Consider the following 27,923-nt stretch of genomic DNA (forward strand, 5'->3'; position numbering starts at 1 on the left):
GAAGCCTGACTGGTTGAGTGGTCGGTAGCTGCTGCCTCAAAAAAGGGTGTAACCCGTCAGATTTAAAAAAAAAAAAAAAAAAAAAAGCATAAATCGCCTGCACAAAGGAGGTCACACACACACACATACACACATCGCAGAACGTATCAACGCAGCTGAAGGTAATAACGAGGTTAAAGCGCCCGCTTTGTGTGTTTGTTAAGATGTCTTTCTCAGGCTCTTCGTGTCAGTAGTGTCGTGCACTCGTTCGCAGTCGCTGTTTGCTAGTTGTGGGGACTGGGTGTGACCGTCACACTGGAACTGCGGTGTTAAACTTTGCTTCGTTAAAGAGTTGCACTTTTTTTTAAGGTAAACGGGTTTGTTTTCCCTTCTGTTTTAACGCTTAAATCAACAGTTTATTGATGTTGGGTTCGAGTGCTGACATGTATTTTATATAAACGCAATTGTTTATTTATTTATTATTATTATTATTATTATTATTATTATTATTATTATTATTATTATTATTATTATTATTGTTATTATTAAACTTTGTATCCGCGGCTACTCGTTTCTAAACCTCTCTCGATGTATAGATACATTTGCGTCGAGCGGTTGATGCAGTCAGCTGCTTCGTGTTCTGCGGGGTGTATGCAGGTTAACACGCAGTTTGTGTGTTGTTGTGTAGAGCCTTTACTGGCACGTCTAGTGTGTTCTGCAGCTTTGACTGCCCTTTTTTTAAAATGCATAACTTTTATACAGTGTCTTGTAGACCGAGTACCAAGTTTCTCATCCGAAGTCTTTTAAACGCCCGATAAAGAAAGATGGGAAATATGCGAGACACAGTCAAGCCTGGAAAGTAATGTTAGCTCCTTATGAGGCACTTTCCCATTTGTGCTTCAGTTTACAGCTGAGTATTGACTGAAGGAAAATATGCTATCCTGCATTGTCTGTATTGTGAGGTACATGCATTACATGTATATATTTATAGATGGCCCTTTGACGTGGGTTGTCATCTTATTAAACAATATATGCATTTTAAACCTTCAATAGTATTTTAAAAGCATTGCCTCCATCAATTTATCTGAATATTTTTGTAAAGGAGAAAAAATATCATGTTAATTATAGAACGAAATACAATTCACTGAGAGCGCTGAAGAGAACTTTAAATATAGAACTGTTAGTTTTGTAAAATTAAGTGTTTTTTTTTTTAAATAAACCTCCTTTTAAAAGTCATATATATGCACAAAATCATCCGTCCTAAACCATAAGTAAACATGACTCTACTCCATGTTGTGTAATGGTTTCCATAGGCACGTTCCTGTGCATACTTAATTAACGTTGCACCAGTATTAATATACGGATGTGTAATATGTGATGATGATGTTTTTGATAATTGCACAATGCAGTGTGGTGGAGCTGCTTTTATAAAAGGCGTGTCACTTGAGCATTGCATTCATGTTTCTCATCTCCCAGGCTTCTCTACAAAGTTAGCCGGTTGTGATTCTATACTGTATGCCTGAGGTATTGTTTGTGCACATCATTGTATGGGAGTCTTTCACAAGGAATTGCAGAACTAAATTCAAATACTCCCTTTGTTTAGTGCGCCCTGTGGAGATAATGTATGTTGTATGATTTATTGGGGCATGGGTGGGTTTTGTCTAGTTCCCCTTTCAAAGACAGAAGCTGTTTGTCATGTGATTGTTTAAGGTAAACCTCACCACCCTGCTTTAGGAAACTCAACTCTGAGTTGAGCAAAAAAAAAAAAAAAAAAAAGCAAGTGTTTTGCAGTCGTGACAATTTTAGGTGCTGTCCTCTTCTGGGACCTAGCCATCGCCACACGGGACAGACGAGAGCAGGGCAACGTTTTGAGAACTGGTAACTATGGTAATGTTTGACTGAAAACATCCCAAAATACAAGCGATGCCGTTCAAATATGAATAACCACGGAACAATTGTGAATCATCATGGTAACTGTTTCCTGCAATCTATCATGGAGTTGCCATGGAAACTTACACCGACCCAAACCGGAATAAACAGATCTCTCTCTGAGTACAGCAGAGTGATTCCTTTCCTGCAGGGATAGTGCATTCAGATAGATCAGATTGCAATTAGTGGCAATATATGAATATTATATTTTATAGGGTCTAGCAGCACAAAAATAACTTTGCATAAAAAAAGAAACTGAAAACAGGATATTCACCCACTTTTATGAGCTGCTTATTTAAAAGGCAAACGGTGACTCCCAATGCAGCGTATCCACCTGTGCAGTAAAACACTTCACTGCACTAAAACAACCAGGCGTTACTGAGCCTGCAATACGTCCGTATACTGACTGACAAAAAAAGGAAGGCGTGAAAAAAGTCCTCTTGTATCTAAACCTGAGAAAACAACAAACACATCATACACCACGCTCAATCAGAAATCTCAGGACAAACTACAAGAAACTCCAGTCCAGCAGCCAGACGGAGGTGTGTTGCGTGAGTGGACGGTGTATTGTTCACTGTCTTGCGTGGATGACTCTGCTTTGTTGCTGGGGTGGGACTGGCTGGACCACAGTCAGGTGGGGTACAGTGATTTGCTGCAAGGCTGACTAGCAGTATGTGGTTTGGAGCAGTCCTGGAGCCTGGCTTTCAAAAGAGATTCTCCAGCCTCGCTTCAGGGCCAGCAGCTGATGTAGCGCTGGCATGCCTTCTCTTAATCTCTTCCGCTTTGCATGTTCTTTGCTGTGATTGTCAGCCTGTTAAATCCTGGTTGCGGTGGAGCGTTGGAGGACTGCTTCTCTCTGCTTGTTCAAACTATATTATATATGTTTCTTGCAAATACCTGTAGACCTGTTGCAATCATGTTGGTGTAGCAATAATACTGCTGATGCATTGCTCCTGATCTTTAAAGGGCATTAAAATACAAACAATACATACATTAATTAGATCCACTATACTATATATTTGAATATAGGTAATTATATATATATAAACATTATATATAATGTGTCGAATGAAAGGGTTAGTTTGAACAGGATATAGCCATCATCCGGGAGACTTTAAACCTTGTTACAGAACAATGGCATATCGATGGCTAGACAGCAAGGTTTATAACACTAACCTTGAGTCACGGTGTCATATCTCAGTAAGCTGTAGAAGTGCATTTCCGTAGCTTCCCCTGAGTGGTACCGTGCGATTAGAGACAGGAGTGGACAGGAGAGCGCTGGGACTCTCAAAGCTTCTCCCTGAAATGGGGAAGCTGCACTGAAAGTCTCTGCAGATTGGGTTTGAGGCTGGACCCCAGGGCAGCTGTGCGTGCTCAGATTTAAATCTCACTGAGGAGAGATCAAATGGTTGAGTTCCTTCTGCGTTTCTCCACACACACTCGCACGCACATGGCATTACCAAGCCCAGGCCAGTGCAGGGGCCAGGCTGTGCTATGCATGGCCTGCATTCATGTTCATGTGGGATAGTTTGAGAAGAGTATAATATTACTAGGTGGGGAAAATAATTTGGAAGTGTTTGCCAGAAGGACGGGTTAACTTTTTTTTTTAATTTAGTGTGTGTGGATTTTTTTTTGGTCTAGCACAATATCTTATCTGTACCTTGGTTTTAGATACCTTTTTAATAAATAGCATTTTATCAATGACATTTTTATTAATAAAATCTGGTAAATGTAAGCATTTGCCATTCAGAATGTACCAAAACTTTTTGTCTTTGGAGAACCCAGTTATTTTACATATTTTTTTTTTAGCAGAGAATGTTGTCCCTCAAAGTAGCACTAAGAGGTGTCTGTATCGGATGCCATCCCAGCAGAGACTGGGTGCCTGGTGTATAATCCAGGACTAGCATTGCTATGGAAAGGAAAGTTGGCACAGACAGAGCTTGCACCGAGACAAGTGGCATGGCAACATGTATCTGTGGTTGCCAAGAAACGGCATGCAATTTATATTGACTTCCTTTTTTTATGTTTGCCACTGAAGATTAAAATAGAGAATCTTCACATATGTTATATAAAACCAAAAAGGGAAGCCTGGTTGTGTTTTGGATACTGGAGCGAGTGATTCATTGTTTTGGAAGATTCTGCAGTCCCATGTTCGCTGAGCCAGTCACCGCTCTTCAGCTGAAATACAGTCAGCTGACTCGAGCTGCACAGACAATACAGCCTTTCTCTTAAGCCCAGAAGTGTTTTATTGTGACCGCCCCCAGTGGTTAGGTGTCCGAGAGGGACAGTCCCTCCAAACGTTTCACAAAGTGCTCGGTATTGGGTTTGAACTTAACTGGAGTTAACTGTGACATTCTTCTTGTTTAGATTTATCTTTTCCTGCTTGTCATCACATCACATCCTGGTAAGTTAAGAGCACCCCTCAAAGTACAGCTGGTACATCAGAGTGTAACCATTAACCTGTCCCCCCTGCAACACTCTGCCCCCAGTGGATGTGAGAAGTTCCACAGTTCCTGCTGTATTTTCTTACTGACGTGTTTCTTGCATCAACTAGGGCCGGAGTGTTGCAGTGGGGACAGGTTAATGGTTACACTCTGATGTACTAGCTGTACTTTGAGATTAGACATGTTTGAGAGCTTTAATGAGGCCACAGGGGTGCTCAGAGTCAGTGGGATGTGATGACTGAAACAGAAAATCACTCATACATATATATAATCTCTATCTCTCGGCTGTCTTCCTTATTAAATCACCACTGGATGACTGTAAATAGGCGCTGATGTGATTTGAGATGAGGAAACCAGATTGGGTTTTGTTGAAGAAAAGACGGCAGGCAATTGGGACAGATTTACAAAGTTTGTTTCTTTTTATCTTTCAATATCAAATGTTACAAAACTAGTAAACAACTTTTGGTACTCATGACGTAGTGTGGCAGCAATTCAATAAACGCAATTAAATAAGCTTTAATCTTATTAAACTGACCTGAAACTGCTAACATGTTAGTGTGGGGGTCTCTGAAAAGGGGTTTAGCATGTGGAGCAACAGTCTGTAGTATTACAAATCTCATTAAAACTGATCCCTGTAGCGTGCTGTTATTGTTCACTGTTTATAAGAACACGAAACTGCATCTAAGTGAACACCTGCAGCCAACAAAAAAAACACATTTTTAGCGTGGTGCCTGAATTGTGTGTGTCTAGGCAGGCAGTCATGTCGCGGTTTATTTACATTTCATTCAACTGTATTTATGCTACGCTGACTCACTCTCAATTACTTACAGCCAGTAATTTTAAACAAAGCTTCCTGCAGTAGGTCTGGGCAATCTTTGGTAGGCCTCTGGTCTGTTTTTACAGGAAAATAAATCTCAGCCCCTTTTCAAGCTTTGAGTCATCCGATAGGAAGGAAGGCACATTAATGAGATCAGCAGGCCTGGGCTGCAGTGACACGTCCCAGGCTGGGGGCTGGGTCGTTCCGGTAGTGCGCTTCACTGCTGAGTCAGTCCCCCTGATTACAGTCTCTGCTTTCAGCCCTGCCTCCTTCCAAGACAGCCTTGATCAGTGTAAATCACACAGCTGCTCCTCGTCCAATCGGAGAGCCGTCCCTGTGGAATTGAAATCACACGCACGCACGCACGCACACACACACACACGGAGTACAGGCTGCGGTAATGAAATCAGCAATCCTGAATATATCTAAAGATTAAAATCATGCAAATGAAAATTTCGCAATAAAGGCATTGAGAATCGAACTCTGTTTCTATAGCTTGCTGCAATAAATATTCCTATCCCATGCCCTTGTTAATAGTACAGGACCCTCGAAGGTGGTGCACCCCCTGATTCCCCGTATCCCTTATTTCTCTTTTGCTTGTCCTATCATCCCTCTCGGCTGTCCAGCTGGGCAGAGTGTTTTCTTGACCCTGTCCGATCCTTCCTTCTCGTTGTGATCCCGGCCCCCTCTCTCTCTCCCGCAGTCAGGATGGTGTACCACCCCGAGTTCGAGAAGGCGGGGCAGCAGGCGGGGCTCCAGGTGTGGAGGATCGAGAAGATGGACCTGGTCCCGGTGCCGCAGAAGCTCTACGGGGATTTCTTCACCGGAGACGCCTACGTGATCATGAACACCGTCAAGCAGAGATCCGGACAGCTGCAGTACGACCTGCACTTCTGGCTCGGTAGGACTGCGCTGTCTCTGTCCGTCAACGTTTTACAACAAAGAAACTGTCAATTCAATGGCAACGATTCGTTGAGGCATCATAAAACGTTTGCCATTGTTTCATTTAGCACAGACAGCAGGAACTAAATTGAGAATATCCTCCTCTTTCACTGCATGTGTAATTGTACAAATAACAATTGACTGAGTCCTGAGCGAAGGGGATGTGGGTGTCCATTCTGCCTGTCTGTCACGGTGTGATGCTGACCCTCTGTCCTCTCCCCAGGTGATTTCTGCTCCCAGGACGAGAGTGGGGCGGCTGCCATTTTCACAGTCCAGCTGGATGATTACCTCCAGGGCAAACCCATCCAGTACAGGGAGGTGCAAGGGCATGAGTCCCACACCTTCCTCGGGTACTTCAAAGCGGGCCTCAAGTACAAGGTGAGAGAGAGTGTGCTGTCCTGCATTTACCTCTTCCATGCGTCCCCATATAAAGACTAGAAGATTTTCTGTATCCGTTCCCATATGAGGTCACATGCATGGAAGTCTTATAACATTATGCCCTTTTAGTTATGACAGCGCTATCATTATTGTAGATTTTTAAAAGTGACACATAATCCCATTTGTTTCCTGCACTGTCAGTTTTGTTGAGTAAAAGGGGCATGTCTTTGCAGGAAGGGGGCGTGGCTTCCGGGCTCAGGCACGTGGTAACCAACGAGGTCATCGTCCAGCGCGTGCTCCAGGTCAAGGGCCGGCGCGTCGTCAGGGCAACGGAGGTTCCGGTCAGCTGGGACAGCTTCAACCAAGGAGACTGCTTCATTCTGGACCTGGGAGATGTGAGGAAGCTCTCCGTGCTCTCTCTCGTTATCCGACTGTTGCAAGCAGGGTCTGGTTGCTGGCGAAGGTGTTTGCTAACGAGCTGTGTCTGGGTGCGCCCCCTCTCTCTCCCTCGCAGGAGATCTTCCAGTGGTGTGGCTCCCAGGCCAACCGCTTCGAGAAGCTAAAGGCCACCCAGGTCGCCAAGGACATCCGCGACAATGAACGCAGCGGCCGGGCCAAGGTCTACGTGTGCGACGAGGGCAGGGAGCGGGAGAAGATGCTGGAGGTAACTGCTCCCACGGGAAGGGGCTTCATGGGAAGCCTTCGTCTGGCACAGCTGGTTTTGATGATCCTTCCTTTCCAGTAAGCTCAAGATGATTTTTTTTAATCTCTTTTGTATTAAACGTTGTAATGTTTTTTTGGTTTTGTTAAATTCAGGTTCTGGGAGCAAAGCCTGATCTGCCAGAAGGAAGCTCTGATGATGTCAAGGCTGATGCATCCAACAGGAAGCTGGCCAAGCTGTACAAGGTGAGACCTGCTGGAACATCACAGCAGGCTTTAAGGAAACCTGGATCTGCTGATGTCTCACCTGCTGTATATAAACTGTGTGTCAGTCCTTTTCTGCTGGTTCAGCTGTCCCCTTTCCTTCTGCAGGTGTCGGACGCAAGTGGGGACATGGCCATCGCTCTGGTGGCTGCAGAGAACCCCTTCTCTCAGAGCTCCCTGGAGTCGGGAGACTGCTTCATCCTGGACCACGGCTCTGACCACAAGATCTTCGTCTGGAAAGGTGAGCCAGGGGCCTCGGGCCTCGGAATTCACCTGCAATTTCAGATCTGTCGTGTCGTTTGTTCTTGGATGTGTGCGCTGTGCTCCGTAGCTGACTGTGGGCCTTTGTGCGTTTCTCAAAGGCAAGGATGCCAACACCGAGGAGAGAAAGGCAGCCATGAAAGCAGCAGAGGAGTTTATTAAGAAGATGGGATACCCCAAACACACCCAGGTGAGTCTGCAAGGCATCGGCAGGGGATTGCACCAGCAATGGAGACGGGGGACTGGGAGAGCTGCAAGCTATGATTTAAGTTTATTGTGGTTGTTCACCCCGTCGATGAAAGGAACATGCTGGCTCAGAATGTAGAGAAGCAATGCAAATCGAGGAATCTGCTCAGTGAGGGTTGGAAGTGGTGGGGAATTGAAAAGCACAGCATTGCATGTGTGAGCTAGCCCAGTCTGGGCTGCTGGTTTAGATGAGGAAATATCTGAGCGGACGACGGTCCTCCATGAGAGCTGAGCTAGCCAGCAGGCGGTGTCCTCCTAATGCTTGGGCTCGGACATTGGGTCAGCAGTCAAAGCGGAGTCCCAGTGCAGAATGGTAGAAATGAATTTGTTTAAAGAACGGGTATGGAATATCACTTCTCTAACTAATGTATTCTTCATTCGATTTTGTAATTGGTCTACTGTCTCCGCCTCCACGTTCTGGGAACCTTTTTACCTCTTGAGTGTTGCACGGGGGACAGTTTAATGGTTGCACTCTGGTGTACCACCTGAGCTTAGAGAGAAGCCCTTCTTGAGGCAACAGGAGTTATGAAAACGTCTGAGTTTCTAAACCAGAAGTATGCGTAGTTAAGATAGCTGTCATCGTTCGTTGGTGCACCACGGTATTTGATATCCACTCTGAACCTCTTTATTCATGAATCCAAGCAGGCTGTCAATCGATGAGCTCTCCTCATTTTTATAAGTGATGTGACGCGTTGGATTCGTGCGCTCCTGAATGATTTCCAGATCCAGATCCTGCCGGAGATGGGCGAGACTCCGCTCTTCAAGCAGTTCTTCAAGAACTGGCGCGACCGGGACCAGACGGAGGGCATGGGCGTGGCTTACGTGTCCAACCACATCGCCAAGATCGAGAAGGTGCCCTTCGACGCCTCCTCGCTGCACGACTCTCCTGCCATGGCAGCGCAGCACGGGATGGTGGACGGCGGGCAGGGGGAGAAACAGGTGGGCCGGCTCTCTGGATCCTTTTAGCAGAATGATCCAAATATCAACTATAGGGATTCACCCCAACAGTGTATAGGGTCATCAAATCAACCCCTTTTTTGCAGTGTAATATCTGAATGATCAAGGGTCTCGGAGCCAAATTCCTAATATTTCGGCATGTTTAACTCGCCTTTGTCAAGGGAAAGCAAACAGTGGAGGTACTTCTGGGCTTTTGATGCCATGGTAACTACATCACAAACACATTTGTATGTTTAAAATAGTAAATTTACTGCATAGTTAATGATGTAACAATCTACTATTCCTTTCTGTTTTAAACCTTCAGGCATCGTGGTATTGCGTATTTTATCCATTTATTGTCCTTTTTATTCTTCTGTATTGTACGTTCTCTCATTTGTTTCATATACAGATTGATAATTCAGAATCTGGGAGATGGAGAAAGGCACAATGTAATATATACTGTAGATGAGAGAATACAAGCAGGAATGCAATGGGCAAGATCAGAGCAGGAAGCTGAAGACCATTCACAAGTGGAGAGAGAATAGCAGCTGGAGGTTATTATATAGGCAAATGATAGATTTGCATTCCCACAAAACATTAGCAAGCCTCACATGATTGTGGGGTGGGGTTTAGAGATCCATCTTCTTGCTTTTGTGGAAAGATTTATTAAATAGACAATGAACCATTAGAAAGAATATATACGGTGAGGGTTAGCATTCATGATGAACTGGAATCATTTAGCATCGGAAAAGCTTTCCTGGACAGCCTTCACTGTTTCATGTTGACGTGCTTCCCTGGCGCACGTCTGGAACGGCACGCGTTTCCAAACCAGTGTCCGTGTGAAGATAAGATGTGTGTGTGTGTGTGAATGAATGCTTTATTCCCTGGGGTGAGTGATTGTGAGGTGAAGCGATTGGTAACTCTGTGCCTCTGTGGGCAGATCTGGAGGATTGAGAACTCGGATAAGGTGCCTGTGGACCCCTCCACATACGGGCAGTTCTACGGAGGAGACAGCTACATCACCCAGTACAGCTACAGTCACGCAGGCAGACAGGGGCACCTCATCTACACATGGTGAGTGGAGCAGCAGCGAGACTTTCAGAGATGAACAGAAAAACACACGTTTTCATCTTGAAGTCTTTCTGCAAGTCCGCAGTCGTAAAATACAATTCACTTAGTTCTTGGCTTCTTTTTAATATTACTTTTTTTTTCCTAAGCTTAAAAAAAAATAATTTACATTACTCAAGTCTTTCCCTTATTTATATTTTTCCTTGAAACAACTGTATTAAACTTTGACATTATATGTCATGTGATGAATGAAATAGCTTTGTGAAACTATGTTGGACAAACTAAATCTCTGGGGGTTCAAACACAGAGGTGCTCCTGGTCTTATCTTTGTGCGGGTTCTGGAGGTGAGAGAGATTCAGATGTCTGTGATTGTGTCTGTGTCTGTGACATCTGATGTATATCTTTTTAACCCTTCTGCAGGCAAGGATCAGACTCCTCCCAGGATGAGATTGGAGCTTCAGCCATCCTCAGCGCCCAGCTGGACGAGGAGCTGGGAGGGGGTCCGGTGCAGGTAATCACACAGCAAGCCAGGCTTCGACACACACTTTACAGTGCTGACTGCAAACAGCGTGCGTGCCATCTAAAAACACACTCTGAAACTGTCTCTAGTTTTCTGTTGCAGTGACTTTTGGTCTTGAAAGCTGAGCTCCTCTGCTCTCCAGGAGCGCTCCTGTCTGCTCCTTGCTGTCTCGTTTTCCCCAGGCTTTGCTTTCCTCTCCCTGTTCACTTCATGCTTTTTCTGTCCTTTCAGATCCGGGGGTCGCGTATTACCACTCAGGTATTCCACTCCACACTGCAGCGGTGGCACAAAAAATAAATAAAAAAAAAATTCTATCGGATTTTATTTATTTGATTTGTCATGCAAAAGCCCTTTCTCTCTCTCCCTTTTTTTTTTTTTTTTTTTTTAATATTTTTAAAACACGTTACCTGCACTTAACCGCCTGCCCTGCATGATTTCAGCAGAGCTGCTTCATTGCAACTATAAGTAAGAATGCTACCTTCCTGTGCAGTTCAAGAACCACACGCTGTCTCTCAGCCGGAACCTCTGCTGCCACCTAGTGTCTGCAAAGAAACAGGACCCTAACACGAGTAGAGGTTGTGTGGCTGTATGGAAGGATCACAAACTAACCTGCCCGTTTTAAAAAGACTGTCGGGCACCAGAGAGCTGTTTGGAAGCCTGTGCAAGCTGATTATACTGCGCTGCCATCCGCAGTGATGTCTAATGCCTGGTTTATTATATTGTCAGATGTTGCATATGTGTGTGTGTTTTACAGGCATGTTGGAATTAAATGCATGCTTATCAGATTAAGAGACTGCAGTGTCCTTGCTAATCCTGCTCTCCTTGGTCCCAGGTGCGGGTAATCCAGGGCAAGGAGCCAGCCCACCTGATGAGCATCTTCGGAGGGCAGCCCATGGTGGTGTACAAGGGGGGCACCTCCCGCGACGGGGGCCAGTCCACCCCCGCAGAGACCCGCCTCTTCCAGGTCAGGGCCAACTCTGCAGGGTTCACCCGCGCCGTGGAGGTGAGTGCATGTGGTTTGTAGTAACTGTAAAACACTCAACAGTGCTAAATTTAGAAATACTAAAAGCATGACAAACGGTTGACCTGGAAGTCTCTCTCGTGTTGAAATGTTTGTTGCTTCATGGTCCTTTGTCTTGTTTAGGTTGATGCCTGTGCCTCCAGCCTGAACTCCAACGATGCCTTCGTGCTGCTCACCCCCAGCGCCTCCTTTGTCTGGGTGGGACAGGGCGCCTGTGACACGGAGAAGGACGGGGCCGAGAAGCTGCTCCAGATCCTGGGGGCTTCTGCCTCCAAGCTGCAGGAGGGGGGAGAGACAGGTAGGGGAGGCATTGGGCAGCTGGAGCAGATCGTTCAGACAGAACAGTCTGGATTTGTGACCTTTCAGTTTTGTGTAGTTGGGTATTTATCTTGTAAAAGATTGTTTATTTGTCCTGTTCTGTGTTCTTCAATGAGGACTTTTTTCCAACAGAACTAATTAGAGCCAGGCTGCCTAGCGAAGCTTCAAGTGCTGAGTTGCAAAACAAAGCTGTAGCTAATCCTCCAATGATTATTGTCTTTGAAGGGCATATTGGCCACTATGGATTTGACCTGACAAACCTCATGGAATCATCCAGTTAACTACCAGTGCAGGATATAGCAGCTGCAGCCCTGGCTTTGTAGAGGTGTGCGTGGGTTTGCTGTCTCCTCAGCAGTGTTGTGTGATGTGCTGTCGTTGTGGATTACGTTCAGTGTCGGTGAGAGGAGGTTTAAAGCTCTAACACCACGACCGCAGACCAGCTCGGCTCGTTTTGCATTGCGGGGTCGCGGGTTCGAGCCCAGCCGGCGCCCTGTTACAGTTGCAGAATGCTGTAGCGTGATATGACGTGTGTTTCCTGTCTTGTCCAGATGATTTCTGGTCTGCTCTGGGAGGGAAGCAACTGTACCGCACTTCCACCAGGCTGAAGGACAAGATGGACTCTCACCCACCCAGACTGTTCGCCTGCTCCAACAAGACCGGCCGCTTCATTGTGAGTGACGTCCCGACTCCACACTCGCCTTGGGCTTCAGTAATTTGATTGTTTCACTGAAACCCCCCGGGTGCAGTAAGGGTACACCGCGTGCATTAAAGCTGGTTCACGTGTGGATCTGGCTGTGCAGCTGTAATAGAATTGAATGATCAGTTTGTGTTGTAACTCTTCTGTCCTTTCCAGATTGAGGAGGTGCCTGGGGAGATGATCCAGGAGGACCTCGCACAGGATGATGTCATGATTCTCGACACCTGGGAGCAGGTAAAGCAGAGATGCCAACTTCTGGCTGTTGATTCATATCTTTTGAAATGGTTTTGCTGCCATTTCATCCAGTCTTATTGGAACATCTCAACACATACAAAGTTCACACCTGCCGTTAAGCAATCCCACTGCTTTTGATTACAAAGCAAGATCTGTCGCTCAACAGAGGCACCCAATCACAATACGCTTTTCAGACGGTTACTGTCGCAGTTGGCACCTCGGGGTAAAGTTAATTGTTTGTCTGGATCCAGCCAATGTTCTCCAGAAGCATGCTTGGAAACACTGAAACCTTTCAAGTGGTGCTTACCTACTGGGTAATGATTTGTGAGCTGCTCAGTCAAGACTCTGTACCCCACCCACTCCCAAAAACAGATCTGTACGGACTGAGAGCTGTGTGATTAGTCTGGTTTATCACAGCTTTTATTAACACTCCTTTTTCTTTTCAGGTGTTTGTTTGGATTGGAAACGAAGCCCAGGAGGAGGAGAAGACCGAGGCCATGGCTTCAGGTAACCCTGGATAACGAGGGCAGGGCTCACAGTTAATACGTCTGTATATGTAGATTGCTTAATGGGATTTTTTTGCTGCTCCATCCTCAAATTTACGGATGAACTAACGCACCACTTCTGATTTGAATTCATAATGCAACGTTCTTATGGCTGTTTCATACTTCAGTCGCACGCGGTCTCTGCAGTCGTACGATCTTCTGAAGAAGGCCTGTAGCAAGAATTAATTTGCTTTGAACAGAATTTTTATTTTTTTCAGCTCTAGTTTTGAATTTTCAGATTTTTTTAAATTTGTAAATAAAACAGAAGCATAATTTGCTAGTGGTTTTGAGTGCTTGGCATTTTTCTACTTTTTTTAATTTTATTTTTAACTGCCATCATCATCATCAGTTGTCGTTCTAACTCTGTGTGTGTTTGTTTTGTTTCTTCCCTCCTGCTAGCTGCACAATACATCAAGAGCGACCCTGCGAACCGAGACCAGCGCACGTCCATCATCGTGATCAAGCAGGGCTTTGAGCCGCCTACCTTCACTGGCTGGTTCCTGGGCTGGGACTACGATTACTGGACGGTCGACCCCCTGGAGAGGGCCATGGCGAGCCTGGAGGTCTGAGCCGGGACACTCTAGGACCTGCCGCCCCCCAACCCCCACCTCCCACCTCCCACTGCCTTACCAACAAGCTTCTGTCTGCAGCCCCCCCCCCCCCTTACCAGGGAGTCCCAGACCTGTCAAGACACACACACACTGCCATCCCACCCACATCCTGTTCTGCTCCGGTTCACTGACTCTAGTTCACGGTTTCTCCACTGTTTTTTTTTTTTTTTTTTTACTGTTGGTTACTGAAAAGTTAAGCACAGTCAGTAGTAGTCAAGTTACCAGTGCTATTGCAAGCTTCGTACCATTCTAGTAAGTACGCCTTTTTTTTCTATTTAAAATTGCACGAATCTGCATTGCGTTAGAACATCATTATTACAAAGCCTGATCTTGCAAATGGGAGGGAGGGGGGGGGGGTCATTAATTCTAAACCTATAAATCAAGAGGTGGATTCAGTTCGGAGGATCGAATCGAGTGAATTCACTCAACAGACTTTGTGTGTACAGCGGTATTCTTGTGCACATTTTTCAGTGTAATCCCAAATCCGCCCTTGATCGGTCTGCTCTTGGAGAAACCCTGCTAGAGTTAGTGCAATCTACAGTGTAATAATGCCAGTAAAAGTCTTGCTTCTTCCTTTGTGAACTGGGGTTCGGTGCTGTGTGGTGTTAACACTGCCACGTAGAGTCACAGGAGTCCTAGGGTGGGTGTTTTGTTCTAGATCCTTTCAATTAAGAATGTAGACTGCAGTACTTTTCCCTAGCCCACTAGATGGCAGTCCATATAGTTCCGGAGGTCACCTTAGTTGGAAAATTAGTTCTTGGGAGGGACTGAGAAAACAGCTGGATGTTGCCCCTCCCCTTTTTCCTTCAGTGTCTTAACAGGTCAGGGTGGCTGGTTTTTTTTTCTATTACAAATACCCATGCAGTCGTGCAATATTTTTTGTTTTTGTTTATCGGCAAGCTATTTGCATCGGCACTTCAATGAGCTTTATAAACCAGTAATAAATAAACTTTGTAAAGCTGGAATGAGACATCTTGTGTGTGTTTTATTTATACAGCAGAGGAAAAACAGTATAAAAAAACCAAAACATTTTGCTGGTAACAAACACGTTTTTAAAGGTACAGTAGTGAAGTGTTACATAGACAGCAGGTTAGCGGTAGTCTTAGACCCCTAATCCTAATTCTGGTCTGTGAACCCTAGTTTTATAATGCTGTACCTAGAATTGGCATTGTATCGATCAGAGCGAGGGGAACACTGGTGAACTTCTCTCTAAAACTTTCCCCCATCAGAGATCCGTGTCCTTCCAACTCTGACATGTGGCCCAGAGTCTAAATACAGATCAGGCCACACGTGAGCAGAGCATGCTGGTCTTGGTCGACTCCCTGTATAAAGGACCCGACATCCTGGACACGGCTGTGAATCCTATACTAGGGCGATCCTATTAAAGTCAATCACCCTGCACTACACCAACTGCATTTACATGTACAAATGTAAGGGTGACATGGACAGAAGGGACAGGCAGATTCCTAGAAATGGTTTAGATAGTCTCCTTCAAACATGGTCTTTTTATCATTCGGCTGGTAGAGTAGTTTTTATTGCGCAACACATTATGCATTATTAAAATAGCAAGGGAAAACAAGGAGGGCAAGGCAATTGCATATTCAAATGGGGTTAAAAAAAGTTACACAGATATTTTTTGAAGAATGACCTTCAGGATATTTATAAATACATTCGGAACTCCAGCTTAAAATAACTAGTTCTCACAATAACAATAACTGCAATAACTTTCCGGGTGAAAGGGGCTGGGTTCAGGGCACTACAAGGGGGATCCATGCACAAATTCTAGGGACTTGATTCAAGTCTCTATGGATCTGGGATACAATCTGGGTTTGAGAGTGGATGCCATGGAGAACAGGCAGCCAACTCCATTTAAAAATTCACTGAACCAGCCTTCAACCTGTGTAATATTGTCATTAACATTTACCTTGATTCATTTGACACATTTTTAAACATAGATCACATCTGCACTTGATATGGAGCTATATATTTAGTACTGTACTATAAATCTGAGAAAATAACACGTACAAAAATAGTCCAGTTAGAAAGAAGGCACACGACTGCATGAAGATGCGATTTATACAAGATAGAAAAATAATGGCAGAGCTCTCTCTCTTTCTCATTTGGCTTAATGGAATGAATCCACATTGTTCTGATCTTACAGCGCTTATAATGAATGATCTGTGGGATGATTCTGCCCAGCGTTGCTGCTGTATTGGGTCCGGCTGGACTGCACTTGAACATTTTATGAAAGCTGCAATGTGTCGGGGCTGTGGTTTGACTTTTTTATTTTCAATACATTTGCACAATGGGGCTGTGTCATGTGTTTGCATTGACGTTGAGAAAGTGCAAATCTACGCTCTAATGTTTTTGCAAGTTAGACTGCTGCATTGCCACTGCAGACTCACTGTGACGTAGTAAGACACGGCCATCACAGATCAACTCCTTTCACTTCGTCGATGTTTCTCGAAGCGGCATTTATTAAGATCTGAAGTTTGTGCTTCGGTTTCTGTCGAGAGCAATGACTTTCAAATAAAAATAAAAAAGGAGAGAGAGGATCCCTGCAAAAACCGCTTGCAGATTAACCAAGGAGAAGCGTGCTGTGGTTCGCCAGCCCTCCTCCCACCTGCTCACTGGCGCATGAAATTTTGCAGCATGTCGATGGGCAGGGGGAAGATGATGGTGGAGTTTTTCTCGGCAGCGATGGTATTGAGGGTCTGCAGGTAGCGCAGCTGCAGGGCGCAGGGGGACTCTGAGATCACTATGGACGCCTCCTTCAGGGCCCGCGATGCATTCATCTCCCCCTCCGCTGCGATCACCTGGAGAGGGGCAGCGCGTCAGGACAGGAGGACACGGATAGGACAGACAGACAGACAGAGAGGCCCTGCCCCTCACATTCACCTGGGTAGGAGCACGCTCACACACACACACACAGAGTAGATGTGTTCATTAGGACAGACACATAGATTGATGCCTTCATGAAAACAGACACAGATCTATGCATCAGGATGGGGATGCAGATTTTGAAATCAACACTCCTTGTTGCCGTGCAACAATGAATAACAGTTCTCGTTTTCTCTCTCTCTCTCTCTCTCTCAAAGGGACAGGCTGGCTTATAAAAAGCAGCCAGTGGAGGAGGGGTGTGTGTGTGTGTGGCCTGGTCCCACTGAAAGACAGTAACTCGGTTTATTTCTAGTACAGGAAGAGTATAAAAAGGGGCTGGCTCCAGGCTGATGGGAAGTGCTGACCTTCGCCCAGGCTATTTCTGTTCTGCAGCAACATTACTGACAGAGTGGAGTGCTCTGGAACGCCCTGCAAAGCACTACACAGCCTGCCAAACACAAACACTAAAGATCTAAGGGCTCGATCCAATGATCTTCATTTCCACCCCCTAAGTTTTTATTTTTTTTAATTTTTTTAAATTAGGGTAAACCAGTTTTTAAGGTACTATGTGAAAGATATAGATGTATATATATATATATATATATATACAGTGCCTTGCGAAAGTATTCGGCCCCCTTGAACTTTGCGACCTTTTGCCACATTTCAGGCTTCAAACATAAAGATATGAAACTGTAATTTTTTGTGAAGAATCAACAACAAGTGGGACACAATCATGAAGTGGAACGAAATTTATTGGATATTTCAAACTTTTTTAACAAATAAAAAACAGAAAAATTGGGCGTGCAAAATTATTCAGCCCCCTTAAGTTAATACTTTGTAGCGCCACCTTTTGCTGCGATTACAGCTGTAAGTCGCTTGGGGTATGTCTCTATCAGTTTTGCACATCGAGAGACTGAAATTTTTGCCCATTCCTCCTTGCAAAACAGCTCGAGCTCAGTGAGGTTGGATGGAGAGCATTTGTGAACAGCAGTTTTCAGTTCTTTCCACAGATTCTCGATTGGATTCAGGTCTGGACTTTGACTTGGCCATTCTAACACCTGGATATGTTTATTTGTGAACCATTCCATTGTAGATTTTGCTTTATGTTTTGGATCATTGTCTTGTTGGAAGACAAATCTCCGTCCCAGTCTCAGGTCTTTTGCAGACTCCATCAGGTTTTCTTCCAGAATGGTCCTGTATTTGGCTCCATCCATCTTCCCATCAATTTTAACCATCTTCCCTGTCCCTGCTGAAGAAAAGCAGGCCCAAACCATGATGCTGCCACCACCATGTTTGACAGTGGGGATGGTGAGTTCAGGGTGATGAGCTGTGTTGCTTTTACGCCAAACATAACGTTTTGCTTGTTGCCAAAAAGTTTGATTTTGGTTTCATCTGACCAGAGCACCTTCTTCCACATGTTTGGTGTGTCTCCCAGGTGGCTTGTGGCAAACTGTAAACGACACTTTTTATGGATATCTTTAAGAAATGGCTTTCTTCTTGCCACTCTTCCATAAAGGCCAGATTTGTGCAGTATACAACTGATTGTTGTCCTATGGACAGAGTCTCCCACCTCAGCTGTAGATCTCTGCAGTTCATCCAGAGTGATCATGGGCCTCTTGGCTGCATCTCTGATCAGTCTTCTCCTTGTATGAGCTGAAAGTTTAGAGGGACGGCCAGGTCTTGGTAGATTTGCAGTGGTCTGATACTCCTTCCATTTCAATATTATCGCTTGCACAGTGCTCCTTGGGATGTTTAAAGCTTGGGAAATCTTTTTGTATCCAAATCCGGCTTTAAACTTCTCCACAACAGTATCTCGGACCTGCCTGGTGTGTTCCTTGTTCTTCATGATGCTCTCTGCGCTTTAAACGGACCTCTGAGACTATCACAGTGCAGGTGCATTTATACGGAGACTTGATTACACACAGGTGGATTCTATTTATCATCATTAGTCATTTAGGTCAACATTGGATCATTCAGAGATCCTCACTGAACTTCTGGAGAGAGTTTGCTGCACTGAAAGTAAAGGGGCTGAATAATTTTGCACGCCCAATTTTTCAGTTTTTTATTTGTTAAAAAAGTTTGAAATATCCAATAAATTTCGTTCCACTTCATGATTGTGTCCCACTTGTTGTTGATTCTTCACAAAAAATTACAGTTTCATATCTTTATGTTTGAAGCCTGAAATGTGGCAAAAGGTCGCAAAGTTCAAGGGGGCCGAATACTTTCGCAAGGCACTGTATATATATATATATATTATATATATTTATTATTTTAATGCCGTTATTTCATTTATATGCTGCAAGTTGCATTAGTTAAAAGCATTCAAAGTGGAAAGCATACAGCCAGCATGGAGGAATTGGAGATGTGGAGCTCCCTGCAGAGATCCTGTCCTTGGCTTCACACCTGGAAAAGTGAGCCTACACAGACAAGACTTTACCAGAACCAGACGTCACTTCAGAATCCGGCCAGCCTCTGGTTTCAATATACTTATTACTGTCAACAGCGTGTGCTTGAAAAACACGTTGGACTGTTAATATGGAGCTGTGTTGGAACAGTGTGCCTGTACACCCCAGTGGTAAGCTTGAAGGACACCGTGGTTGCAGGCACATTTACAAATCAGACCATTACATGCCAAAGTACGGAGAGTATAAATAGTGGGGTTGTTTTCACAGAGAGCCTTGTGCTGCATAAACTAGCCAGCAGCACCCAGTCCTGGGTTTCAGGTATATTATTGAAATGACCATGTCAGGAGATCTGGTAAATCTGCTCTGAACGGATCACACTTTTCTGCAGGCAACAGGAGTTGTTCATGCTTCTACATATAAGGGAGGGACACTGAAACCCAGGACTGGGTGCATGGCTAGCGTGGGTTTCAAATGCTGTAATGGCAGTGAGTGTTTTCATCTCCGCTCATTCTCTTGTGTGCGAGGGGCTGGGGAGAGGGGCTGGCACTCTTTACCTTCGCCCTGGCCTCTCGGGACGCCTCTGCCTCAGCTGCCATGGCTCTCTGGAGTTGCAGGGGCAGCTTGACATCCTTGATCTCCACTCGCTCCACCTTGATACCCCAGTCATCTGTGGCACTGTCAAGCGTGGACTGCAGGAGGGACAGAAACAGGAAGCAGTGAGTCAGCGAGGAGACAGCGCAGGAGACATCAGGTCTCCTTCCCCCACCTCCAAATTCAAATGAGCACAACCAATAAAAAAGTTCAACAAATTACCAGAAACAACTTAGGAGCCCCGGCAAAAACACGCCTCAGCTACATGTCTCTTGTTTGAACTTTTTGAAAGGGATCACGACACGTTTCAGTTCTTCCTGAAGTTTATTCCAAGACCATGGAGTAAGAAAACATTTTCCAAATTCCGTACAGATTTCAGGAAATGAAAAACTTACCACAGCCCGAGATGTACAATTATAAGCACGACTAGAGGTAATGGGTCATTTATTAAGATAATTTGGGCTTTTGCTTAGGATAGCCTGATAAATTCTGTAGCAGTGTTTCAATGTGATGAATCCTTGTGCATACACAGAGATTCAGAGTGCTCACTCCAGACAGATGAGCTTTACCTCTTTCAGCACTGCGAAACTCTAAAGAGGTCTAGAAAAAAAACAAAAAAAACACTCAAAACAGAAGAGTGCTAGCGCAATCTAGAAAAAATACCTAACTTTTGGTTTTGGATACATACCCCTGTATATAAATATATATAATGGCGCGTATCCAGCCCTGTAGTACCTGCATGTTGTGAGCGATCTCCTCGCGGTCGGACAGGATCTCTGCCAGGTTCTTGGTGCCCAGGACGTTGCGCAGTGTGGTCTGTGCCAGCAGGCGCGTGGCAGCGTCTGCGTTGGTGATGTTGGCCACGGCCAGGGTGGCATTCTGCACGCGGTAGTAAACCACGCCGTCCACGCACACAGTCACCGAATCCTTGGTCAGAACCTGCGCGGGGAGCCACGGCAAACAGGAGGCAGTTTTTATCAGCATTGCCATTCGTGAACATTTATACAAATTACACACTCAAATAGCTCTGTATTACCGTAAAGTTTTTTTTTTCTTTATGCAAACACAGTTTGTTCCACCTCCAATGTAAAAAAATATTCCGGCACAATTACTGAGATAACACGAGCAAGTCTGCTAGTAACACCAGTGCTCCTCGCGATCCACTGTAAGTGTGTGTGACATGCAGACAGACTCCTCCGTGTATTCTCAAACTGCTGGCTCTCCCTACCTCCTGAGGGGGGATGTCGAAGGTGATGGTGCGCATGTCCACTTTGATGAAACTGTCAGTGCAGGGCAGGATTAAGAACAGACCTGCCAGAGACAGAAATTGAACAGAACGTGGGATTTTCAAAAGTAGAATTCACGCCCTATTGCAGTATGAAATACCCCATCAAAATGTCTATTAAAAGAAAGCAATTAAAATACTTTTCTGTACAGTGGAACATGCTAGAAATATGTGTGCGAGGAGTGGGGACCCAAATAGGGCACCAATCAATCAATCAATCAATCAATCAATCAATAACTGAGGCTCACAAAATAAAAGCCATGGCGATCAATAATCAATTCATTGTCGCATCCCTCTATAATACACACACGTAGCATGCTGGTGGTTTATATACACTGTAATGTATATTATTGTAATTCTATTAAATGAGCTTTGTAGTCTTGTTGCTCTTGTTTCATTGCTCTGGGGTGAATGTTCTGCAGAGTGTCCAGCTGACTTTCTAACCCCAGCCAGCATCACTGCAGGCCAGGAGGCCAGTACCCTCATGAGCGTGAACACAGAACAGAAGACCTCTGTACAGAAACACCCTCACAAACAATCTGCTAGCAGTGCTAGTCAGGAAACAGACAATTCCACTGTTTCACAGCCAAAAGCAGAGTCCCAATACAGTGCCCTGCTTCCTATACAAGATCTTTTTTATTATTTTTGGTTATTATCATTCCTTAACCGGGTGGATTCCCATGCATCCCCAGCTTCCCAAGCATTAGATTATTGGAATAAAGTGTACCCGTGAACTGACAGCCGTGTCATGTTAAACAATGAGAAACACATGCAAGCACACTAGTTGATTTAGGGTTCTATTCAAATGATAACGGCTTTCTTCCTAATCCACTGAAAAGCACCGAGGGTTGATGCAGCCCCTGCTTTGCTAAGTCCTGTGGCAGCATTTATTCATAATGTGGTTTATATTTGTATCCCTTTCCAAGTATTTTAAAACAAAACCACTCGTGGCAGAAAAGCAGGAGAGTTAACCCGACCTACCTGGCCCCTTGGCACCGCCTGGCAAGATACGCCCAAGTCTGAAAATAATCGCCCGTTCGTACTCCTTCACGATCTGTGCAGCAGAGAAGGAAAGTAAATGAGGGCAGCAGCTGAGAGTATGCAAGCATGCACTGTGTCCTGTGTTACAATGGAGCGGGACACTTTCCCTTCATCAGAACCCTGATTCACCTCCCCAGTTTAGAACGTCCCATCATGCTCCTTCACAGCAACAACCCCCACATCAGCTCCAGAGATCGGCGGTCAGTGGGCGTCCTCCGATCCCACGACCAAGACAACTGCCTCTGTGCACCCCGGAGCTTGACAGCGGATGGTCGGTGCACTACCGGCCCCTAGTGGACAAAGGCCGGCCCTGCAGGGTTCCGCTTTGCGCTCAGAGAAACCTCAGAGGTCCCTGGCGATTTCGCCTCCCTAACTCGCCGCAGCGCTACAGCCAGTGCTCCTTGTGGAATCCCCAGCACGGGCCTACTTCGTACAGCTAGGACAGTCCCCTGCGCTCCCCCGACTGTATGACTCACCCCTGCTTTTTCCAGATGAGATAATCAGGGGCACCATTAAACACGTGCTTTTTAAAACCGTAAGGGACTTTCCAAGCTTGGTCGAGGTGATTTACCTTGATACACATCCAGATGGAGAGAGGGAAGGTAAGCAGGCTCAAGAGCAAGGAGAACAACACCAGGATCCACCCACAGAAACCAATACTATTGTCTGAGGCTGGAAACAAACAGAAAGCACAAGGTTACCGTGGCATTAATAAAACAACACGTGGGCGTACGTTCAAAGCGTTTCACCCAGGCTTTGATGATCTGTTTTTGTTTTCTGATTACGGAAAGTCCCGACTTTGGGGGGCTCAAGTTGTTTATCTACAGCTGTTACTGTTCTTCTTCAAGCATCACAGCCTACAGAAAATGACACGCATCTGAAAACGTTTACATGGGCTACCAACTTTATATGTCATTTTGTCATGCTTGTCAGGTGTGAATTTTCCATTAATTCGTCAACAAAAGACAATGCAGAGATGACAACGAGACTCCCACTGCATAGCAGTTTGATCCATTCCTGGTTTTACTAGGAGTTTAAGAAGACACACCTGAGCTTGTCACCTACACGCTGTGGCTAACCAAGCTCGCGGTAAAGCCTGGAATGGGTGAAACTACTGTGCAAAAGGAGTCTCATTTATTTCCCTGTAATGGAATCTAGATTTGTAAAAAGGTGTTTATCTTGTTTAAAGCGAGAAGAGAGTGGAAAATATTTCCCACACTCGTAGGTGTTACTGTAGGCTGGCCAGCGGACAAATTGGCTACCCAAGCCTTACTAAAAACAGATTTTTTTTTTTTTTTTTATAAAACATTTGCATGATTTTATTGTTATTTTTTTATATTTATAAGCATGGTGTCAAATACACTGAAACTAGTGCAAGCATGGAAAGCTATGATGCTGTGTAGTATTGCCCTACGTTTCATCTCATATTGACTGCTGTTATCTGAGCAGGCTGGATGCTACACACACACACACACACACACACACACACACACACACACACACACGGTTTTTGTACCTGTTTCAACCTCATCACCATTGACCTTCAGGACACCTACAGACAAAATGTGTAGGTTTAGAAAGAAATACAGGTAATGCTTCTTCAATAGTAAAACCTAAGCATGGCCTAGAGCTGTGGCCACAAGTGTTGCATCACCTAGAATTTTAGGATTAAGACAAAATTAATGAATATATACAACGTAATTTAGATATTTTATTTAACATCATGTGTTCAAAGAAACTACAAAATGATCTTGCAAAAGTCTACCGGAAGCCATAACAGCAGTAGTGACGTCAGATTTCAAAACGTCACTTTTTAAAATTTTTGTCAGTTTTTCGTTAAGTACAGTATATGGAAAACTACAAAGCGGTGTGCAATTCAATATGTTAACGCAACATTATTCAGCAGGATTCATTCGACTTTTTGAAGCACAATTAGTTCATTCTATATATAATATAGAATGAACTCATCAGCCGAGATCCTTTTACGGGAATCTATCTAAAGATCAGTGTAGCAAAAAAAAACAAAAAAAACAAAAAAAAAAACAACCAACCAACCAAACAACAACAGTACATGTTTACACCAAACAAGGCCAGGATTCCACAGCTGTCTGCATTGCAGTCTGACTGAACACAGGCGCCACTGACCGCCCAACTTGGGTACATTCTCGCTTTTTTATTTATCTGAAGAAGCTTTTTGTTTTGGGTCAGAATATAATAAATGCTGAGGGTGAGGCACGTTTAACCATTTACTCTATTCTGTACATAGTCATCTTTCACTTCACTTGTAACTGCGCGGTTATCTGCTGCGCTGGCCCGCATTGCACATGGCGCACACAGAGAATATGCAAACAGCTGTTGAAGCGGCAGGGACAGCGGCTACAATATACAACATGCCCAAAACGCCATGAGCATGGCGGTTAAACCGCATGAAGACCGTCCTGACACAGATCCCAAGCGAGGCCAGCCTTCACAACACTGTTGGTGTGCTGTTACAGACACCGTACAACGCGTAACTCTGTATCGAGTCTAAAAACGACGCAGATTAACTGCAAAATTTTATTTGATCGTGGTTTAGGTTATGTACGAAATATTTACCCACATGCAATCCACTCTGTTTGGGAAGACGTTGCAACAGGTGCGGCGTATTTACAGTAACACGACAACATGCCACACGACTGAAATAAATAAAGAAGAGAGTTCGGGTACTATGACAGTTGTGTTTTGCAAAAAAAGTAAACTTAAAAAAAAGGATAGCAACGTGTTTTAATGCAGATCAGATGAGAACTTTAATTGTGGATTTCAACACTATCATTTTCGGTAACATGTTACATTTTGAGCAGGTCACGACCTTAAAACTCCCTTCGTTTAAAACAACTTACTGAGATCTTAATTTATTAGAAATACAATGAATGTAAATATCCCGAGACTACAGTTTAATGAACTGTTTCTCGTAATTATACCGACTGGTGCTAGGAGCGTTTTAGGACATAAGGTGTTCGTTCACAAGAATTGTTCTGTTTTATTTCTGTTTCTCAGTAGTATATTTTAAGGATGCTGCTGTTGCTAGATTTTTGATTCCGGACTGTAGTTGTGTAATTCATAAATAAATATAAAAACACATAGTTGGCTTAGCTTTTAGAAAGATACGTCTGGCTTCGGCTTAATTTTCTCTTCAGAAAAAAACAAAACAAAAAACATGCGGACAAAATCCTGTATCTTTGCGGCAGTCCAGAGTAATAAAATGTGCATTCATAAAGATAACTGCATATTAAAAATAACTCAACAACTACTAAAACACTACGATGTTTTGTTGTTGAAAACGTTCACTAGTCAGTATTGGCACACGTACTGCTATACCACAGCGGTCGCTGAACCGAATGCATTTCAACTCAAACCACACAAAAAGAACAACTTGTTGCGCAGCTTGAAGGGAATTTTTTTAAAATTCTGCGCGTCGTGGTTTTGTTACACACTGTATACAGATATATTGTAAACAACACATAAACACATAAATAACCCTTAATACAGTACGACAGTCTACAAGCACGTACCACTTTTCAATAATAAAAATATATATTATATAATACAAGTATACAAAAATACCTATCTGATGTTCTCGCTTTTGTAGCTGCCGGCTTTCTCTCACGTCCATGGTGCAACAAAACTATTGTCGAGAAAAATACCCTCAAACAAAAATAAAGAAACTACGCCGAGTTGGTCTGGTCTGGTCTGGTCTGGTGAGTGACGAAGTGAACAGCTCTCCTCTCTCCTCTCCTCTCCTCTCCCCTCCCTGGATGGTATGTAAACAGCGTGGCTACACCACGCCCCCTCTCACACTCCGACTTTAGCAGAGGGACACTCTGCAGCTAACGGGACTGCACTGTGTGTGTGTGTTCTCAATGGCAAGCGCATGTAACATTTCAACCCCCAGACATGTTTTATTGATATCAAAAAGTTAATTTTCTTGCCAGACACAGTTCTCCTGGTTTTGCCACACAACATGGATTAAGCCGGTATTCATAGGGTTATAAGCAAACGCACTTTTGAATTGAGACTTCTCTTAAGAGATTATTTATTAATGTAGCATATTAACACAATATATACAATAAGGCACGTTCATAAACCCATTTTGCATAGATTTGCACACTGTGTGGCTGCTTCGTGACTCGATTAGTTTAGCTCCACACCACATTGTTTAGTCCAAGGAAACTTTGCATAACTCAGTGAAAAATTTAACTCAGGTCATCACTGCAAAATGTTCCAAATAAATCTAGTAAATAATTCAAAAGCACACCATGCTAGTATTAACAGCAACTGCAGGTGTTTTAACACAACACATTTTAAATGACCTGTATCTATAACCTTTCAGCCACTTCAGAGAGAGCATCTCCTTAATTAAAATCCTGTCCCAGCCCCCAAACAAAGACTTGAAGAAAAGGACAACACACAAATCCTTGTAGTTAAAAAAAAAAAAAAAAAAAAAAAAAACTTGGACGTTTCTTACAAATAATTCACAAGCTTCCAACAGGGCAGGTAGAAATCTTCTGGGCATTCAGGTAAACATTTAGAAACGTTTACCAGCTCCTTCTACACATCCTACAACCAGGGGGGATATATCGGAACAGGTGAACATTTTAAAACGCAGTCACAGATCGAGCACGTCCCTCATGTCCAATGAAGGACAGAAAACAAAAGGCACACTTTTTATTTATTTTTAACAGGGCTTTCATACATATTATTTCTTAACAAAAACGCTCAAAATAAACGTATCCCCTTCGGTCATGACATTATGCATTATAAAACAGATGCCTAGACAGTCACTGAAGAGGGTGTACTTTCTTACACTGGGTAGTTATGTACAGCTGTCGCAGTCCTTCACAGTAGGACTATACTGTTGCTATATGCTTTGGAGGACAGCCCCAGGACTGTCGACTTGGAAAAACCTTCCCCCAAGGCTTTTTCTTTCTTTCTTTCTCTCATTTTCTTTACGTTTCCTGGTCCGATTCTTCAATCTCCAAGTCTGTATCGCTCTCGTAAAAAATGTCGGAGAAATTGAAAGTTCTGTGGCACTCGTACGAGTCTCTAACACTTTCCTTGTTGTTCCCTCTTGATTTACTGATCTTTTCTTTTAAAGCCGGCACGGTATTTTCATACAGGAAGTCAATGATATCTAAAGGAAAGAAAAAAGGAAAAAAAAATCCAAACAAGTTTTCGCTCTGTATTTATCTGTGACATCATGAGCCTTGCAGCGGCTTTTAAAAAGCACCAAGTAACAAAAAGAGAGAGATGAGATGAAGGAGGATTTGTTGGTGGCATTATGCGCAGTGTCAGCCTTTAATAATTGCACAGTTATAACACTTTACAAAATACAGCCAGGTCTTTATGAAGTATTTAAAATAAAAAAAAAAAAGAAACGGCAGGTATTCAATAAACCAATTCATTAACGCGCTGCTTTCAGATAAAAAAACAAAAACATCAATTGTCAGTTTATGGCCTCGGGACGCAAGCACAGCAGTAAAAATGTAAGTGCCCCGGATGAGAAAAAAAAACATTCTTCCAAATCGGCTTTTAAAATGCTCAAGGCGGAACTTTAACTGCCCTTGACTGGCACTTCATTGTAAAGGTGGGGGAGGACAGCTTGTCTTGTTTTTGAAATAGGGAATGCATTGATTTATTTGATACCTGCCGATAAATGCTTCTTAAAGACAATTCCGAGTGCGGGGAGCGAGCTTCGGTGCGCCCCTAGTATACTCCCCGTGGGGTTTCTCAATACTTTTGATCCACCAACAAGTACTAATATAAAGAGCCTTGTGGTTTGCGTGGGTGTCTTGGCAGAAGTAGGTCACAGGCT

At 44.0% G+C, this 27,923-nt stretch overlaps 2 protein-coding genes across 6 annotated transcripts in view; one reads left to right on the forward strand and one right to left on the reverse strand.

The window, feature by feature from the left end:
• Positions 1-14,835, forward strand: LOC117422239 (gelsolin-like). Of its 2 annotated transcripts, none has more exons than XM_058986815.1 (17): positions 1-161; positions 5,873-6,070; positions 6,335-6,489; positions 6,723-6,884; positions 7,004-7,153; positions 7,306-7,395; positions 7,522-7,654; positions 7,776-7,864; positions 8,644-8,859; positions 9,797-9,930; positions 10,345-10,435; positions 11,277-11,447; positions 11,589-11,763; positions 12,332-12,453; positions 12,637-12,714; positions 13,161-13,221; positions 13,659-14,835. In XM_058986815.1, exons 2-17 carry the CDS (start codon positions 5,878-5,880, stop codon positions 13,826-13,828), a joined length of 2,190 nt encoding a protein of 729 aa, XP_058842798.1. In that variant the 5' UTR covers positions 1-161; positions 5,873-5,877; the 3' UTR covers positions 13,829-14,835. The 2 variants fall into 2 exon arrangements, with proteins under 2 accessions (XP_058842798.1, XP_058842799.1); XM_058986816.1 differs by lacking the exon at positions 1-161 and adding an exon at positions 200-348.
• The window catches only part of LOC117974013 (stomatin-like), a 22,072-nt gene continuing 8,984 nt past the window's right edge, over positions 14,836-27,923 (reverse strand). For 2 of the 4 annotated variants that reach the window (XM_058986808.1, XM_058986809.1), the window contains exons 11-17: positions 23,589-23,624; positions 22,644-22,744; positions 22,013-22,085; positions 20,975-21,057; positions 20,482-20,685; positions 19,710-19,844; positions 14,836-16,686 (exon numbers count right to left, since the gene is read on the reverse strand). In XM_058986808.1, the coding sequence (XP_058842791.1) occupies positions 16,498-16,686; positions 19,710-19,844; positions 20,482-20,685; positions 20,975-21,057; positions 22,013-22,085; positions 22,644-22,744; positions 23,589-23,624 (821 nt within the window). In that variant the 3' untranslated portion in view covers positions 14,836-16,497. Of the gene's footprint in view, positions 16,687-19,709; positions 19,845-20,481; positions 20,686-20,974; positions 21,058-22,012; positions 22,086-22,643; positions 22,745-23,588; positions 23,625-25,675; positions 27,057-27,923 lie in introns of those variants that run through there. The other 2 variants (XM_058986810.1, XM_058986811.1) reach the window with 2 other exon arrangements.

This window comes from Acipenser ruthenus, chromosome 15 (genome assembly GCF_902713425.1).
Source record: "Acipenser ruthenus chromosome 15, fAciRut3.2 maternal haplotype, whole genome shotgun sequence".
NCBI lineage: Eukaryota > Metazoa > Chordata > Actinopteri > Acipenseriformes > Acipenseridae > Acipenser > Acipenser ruthenus.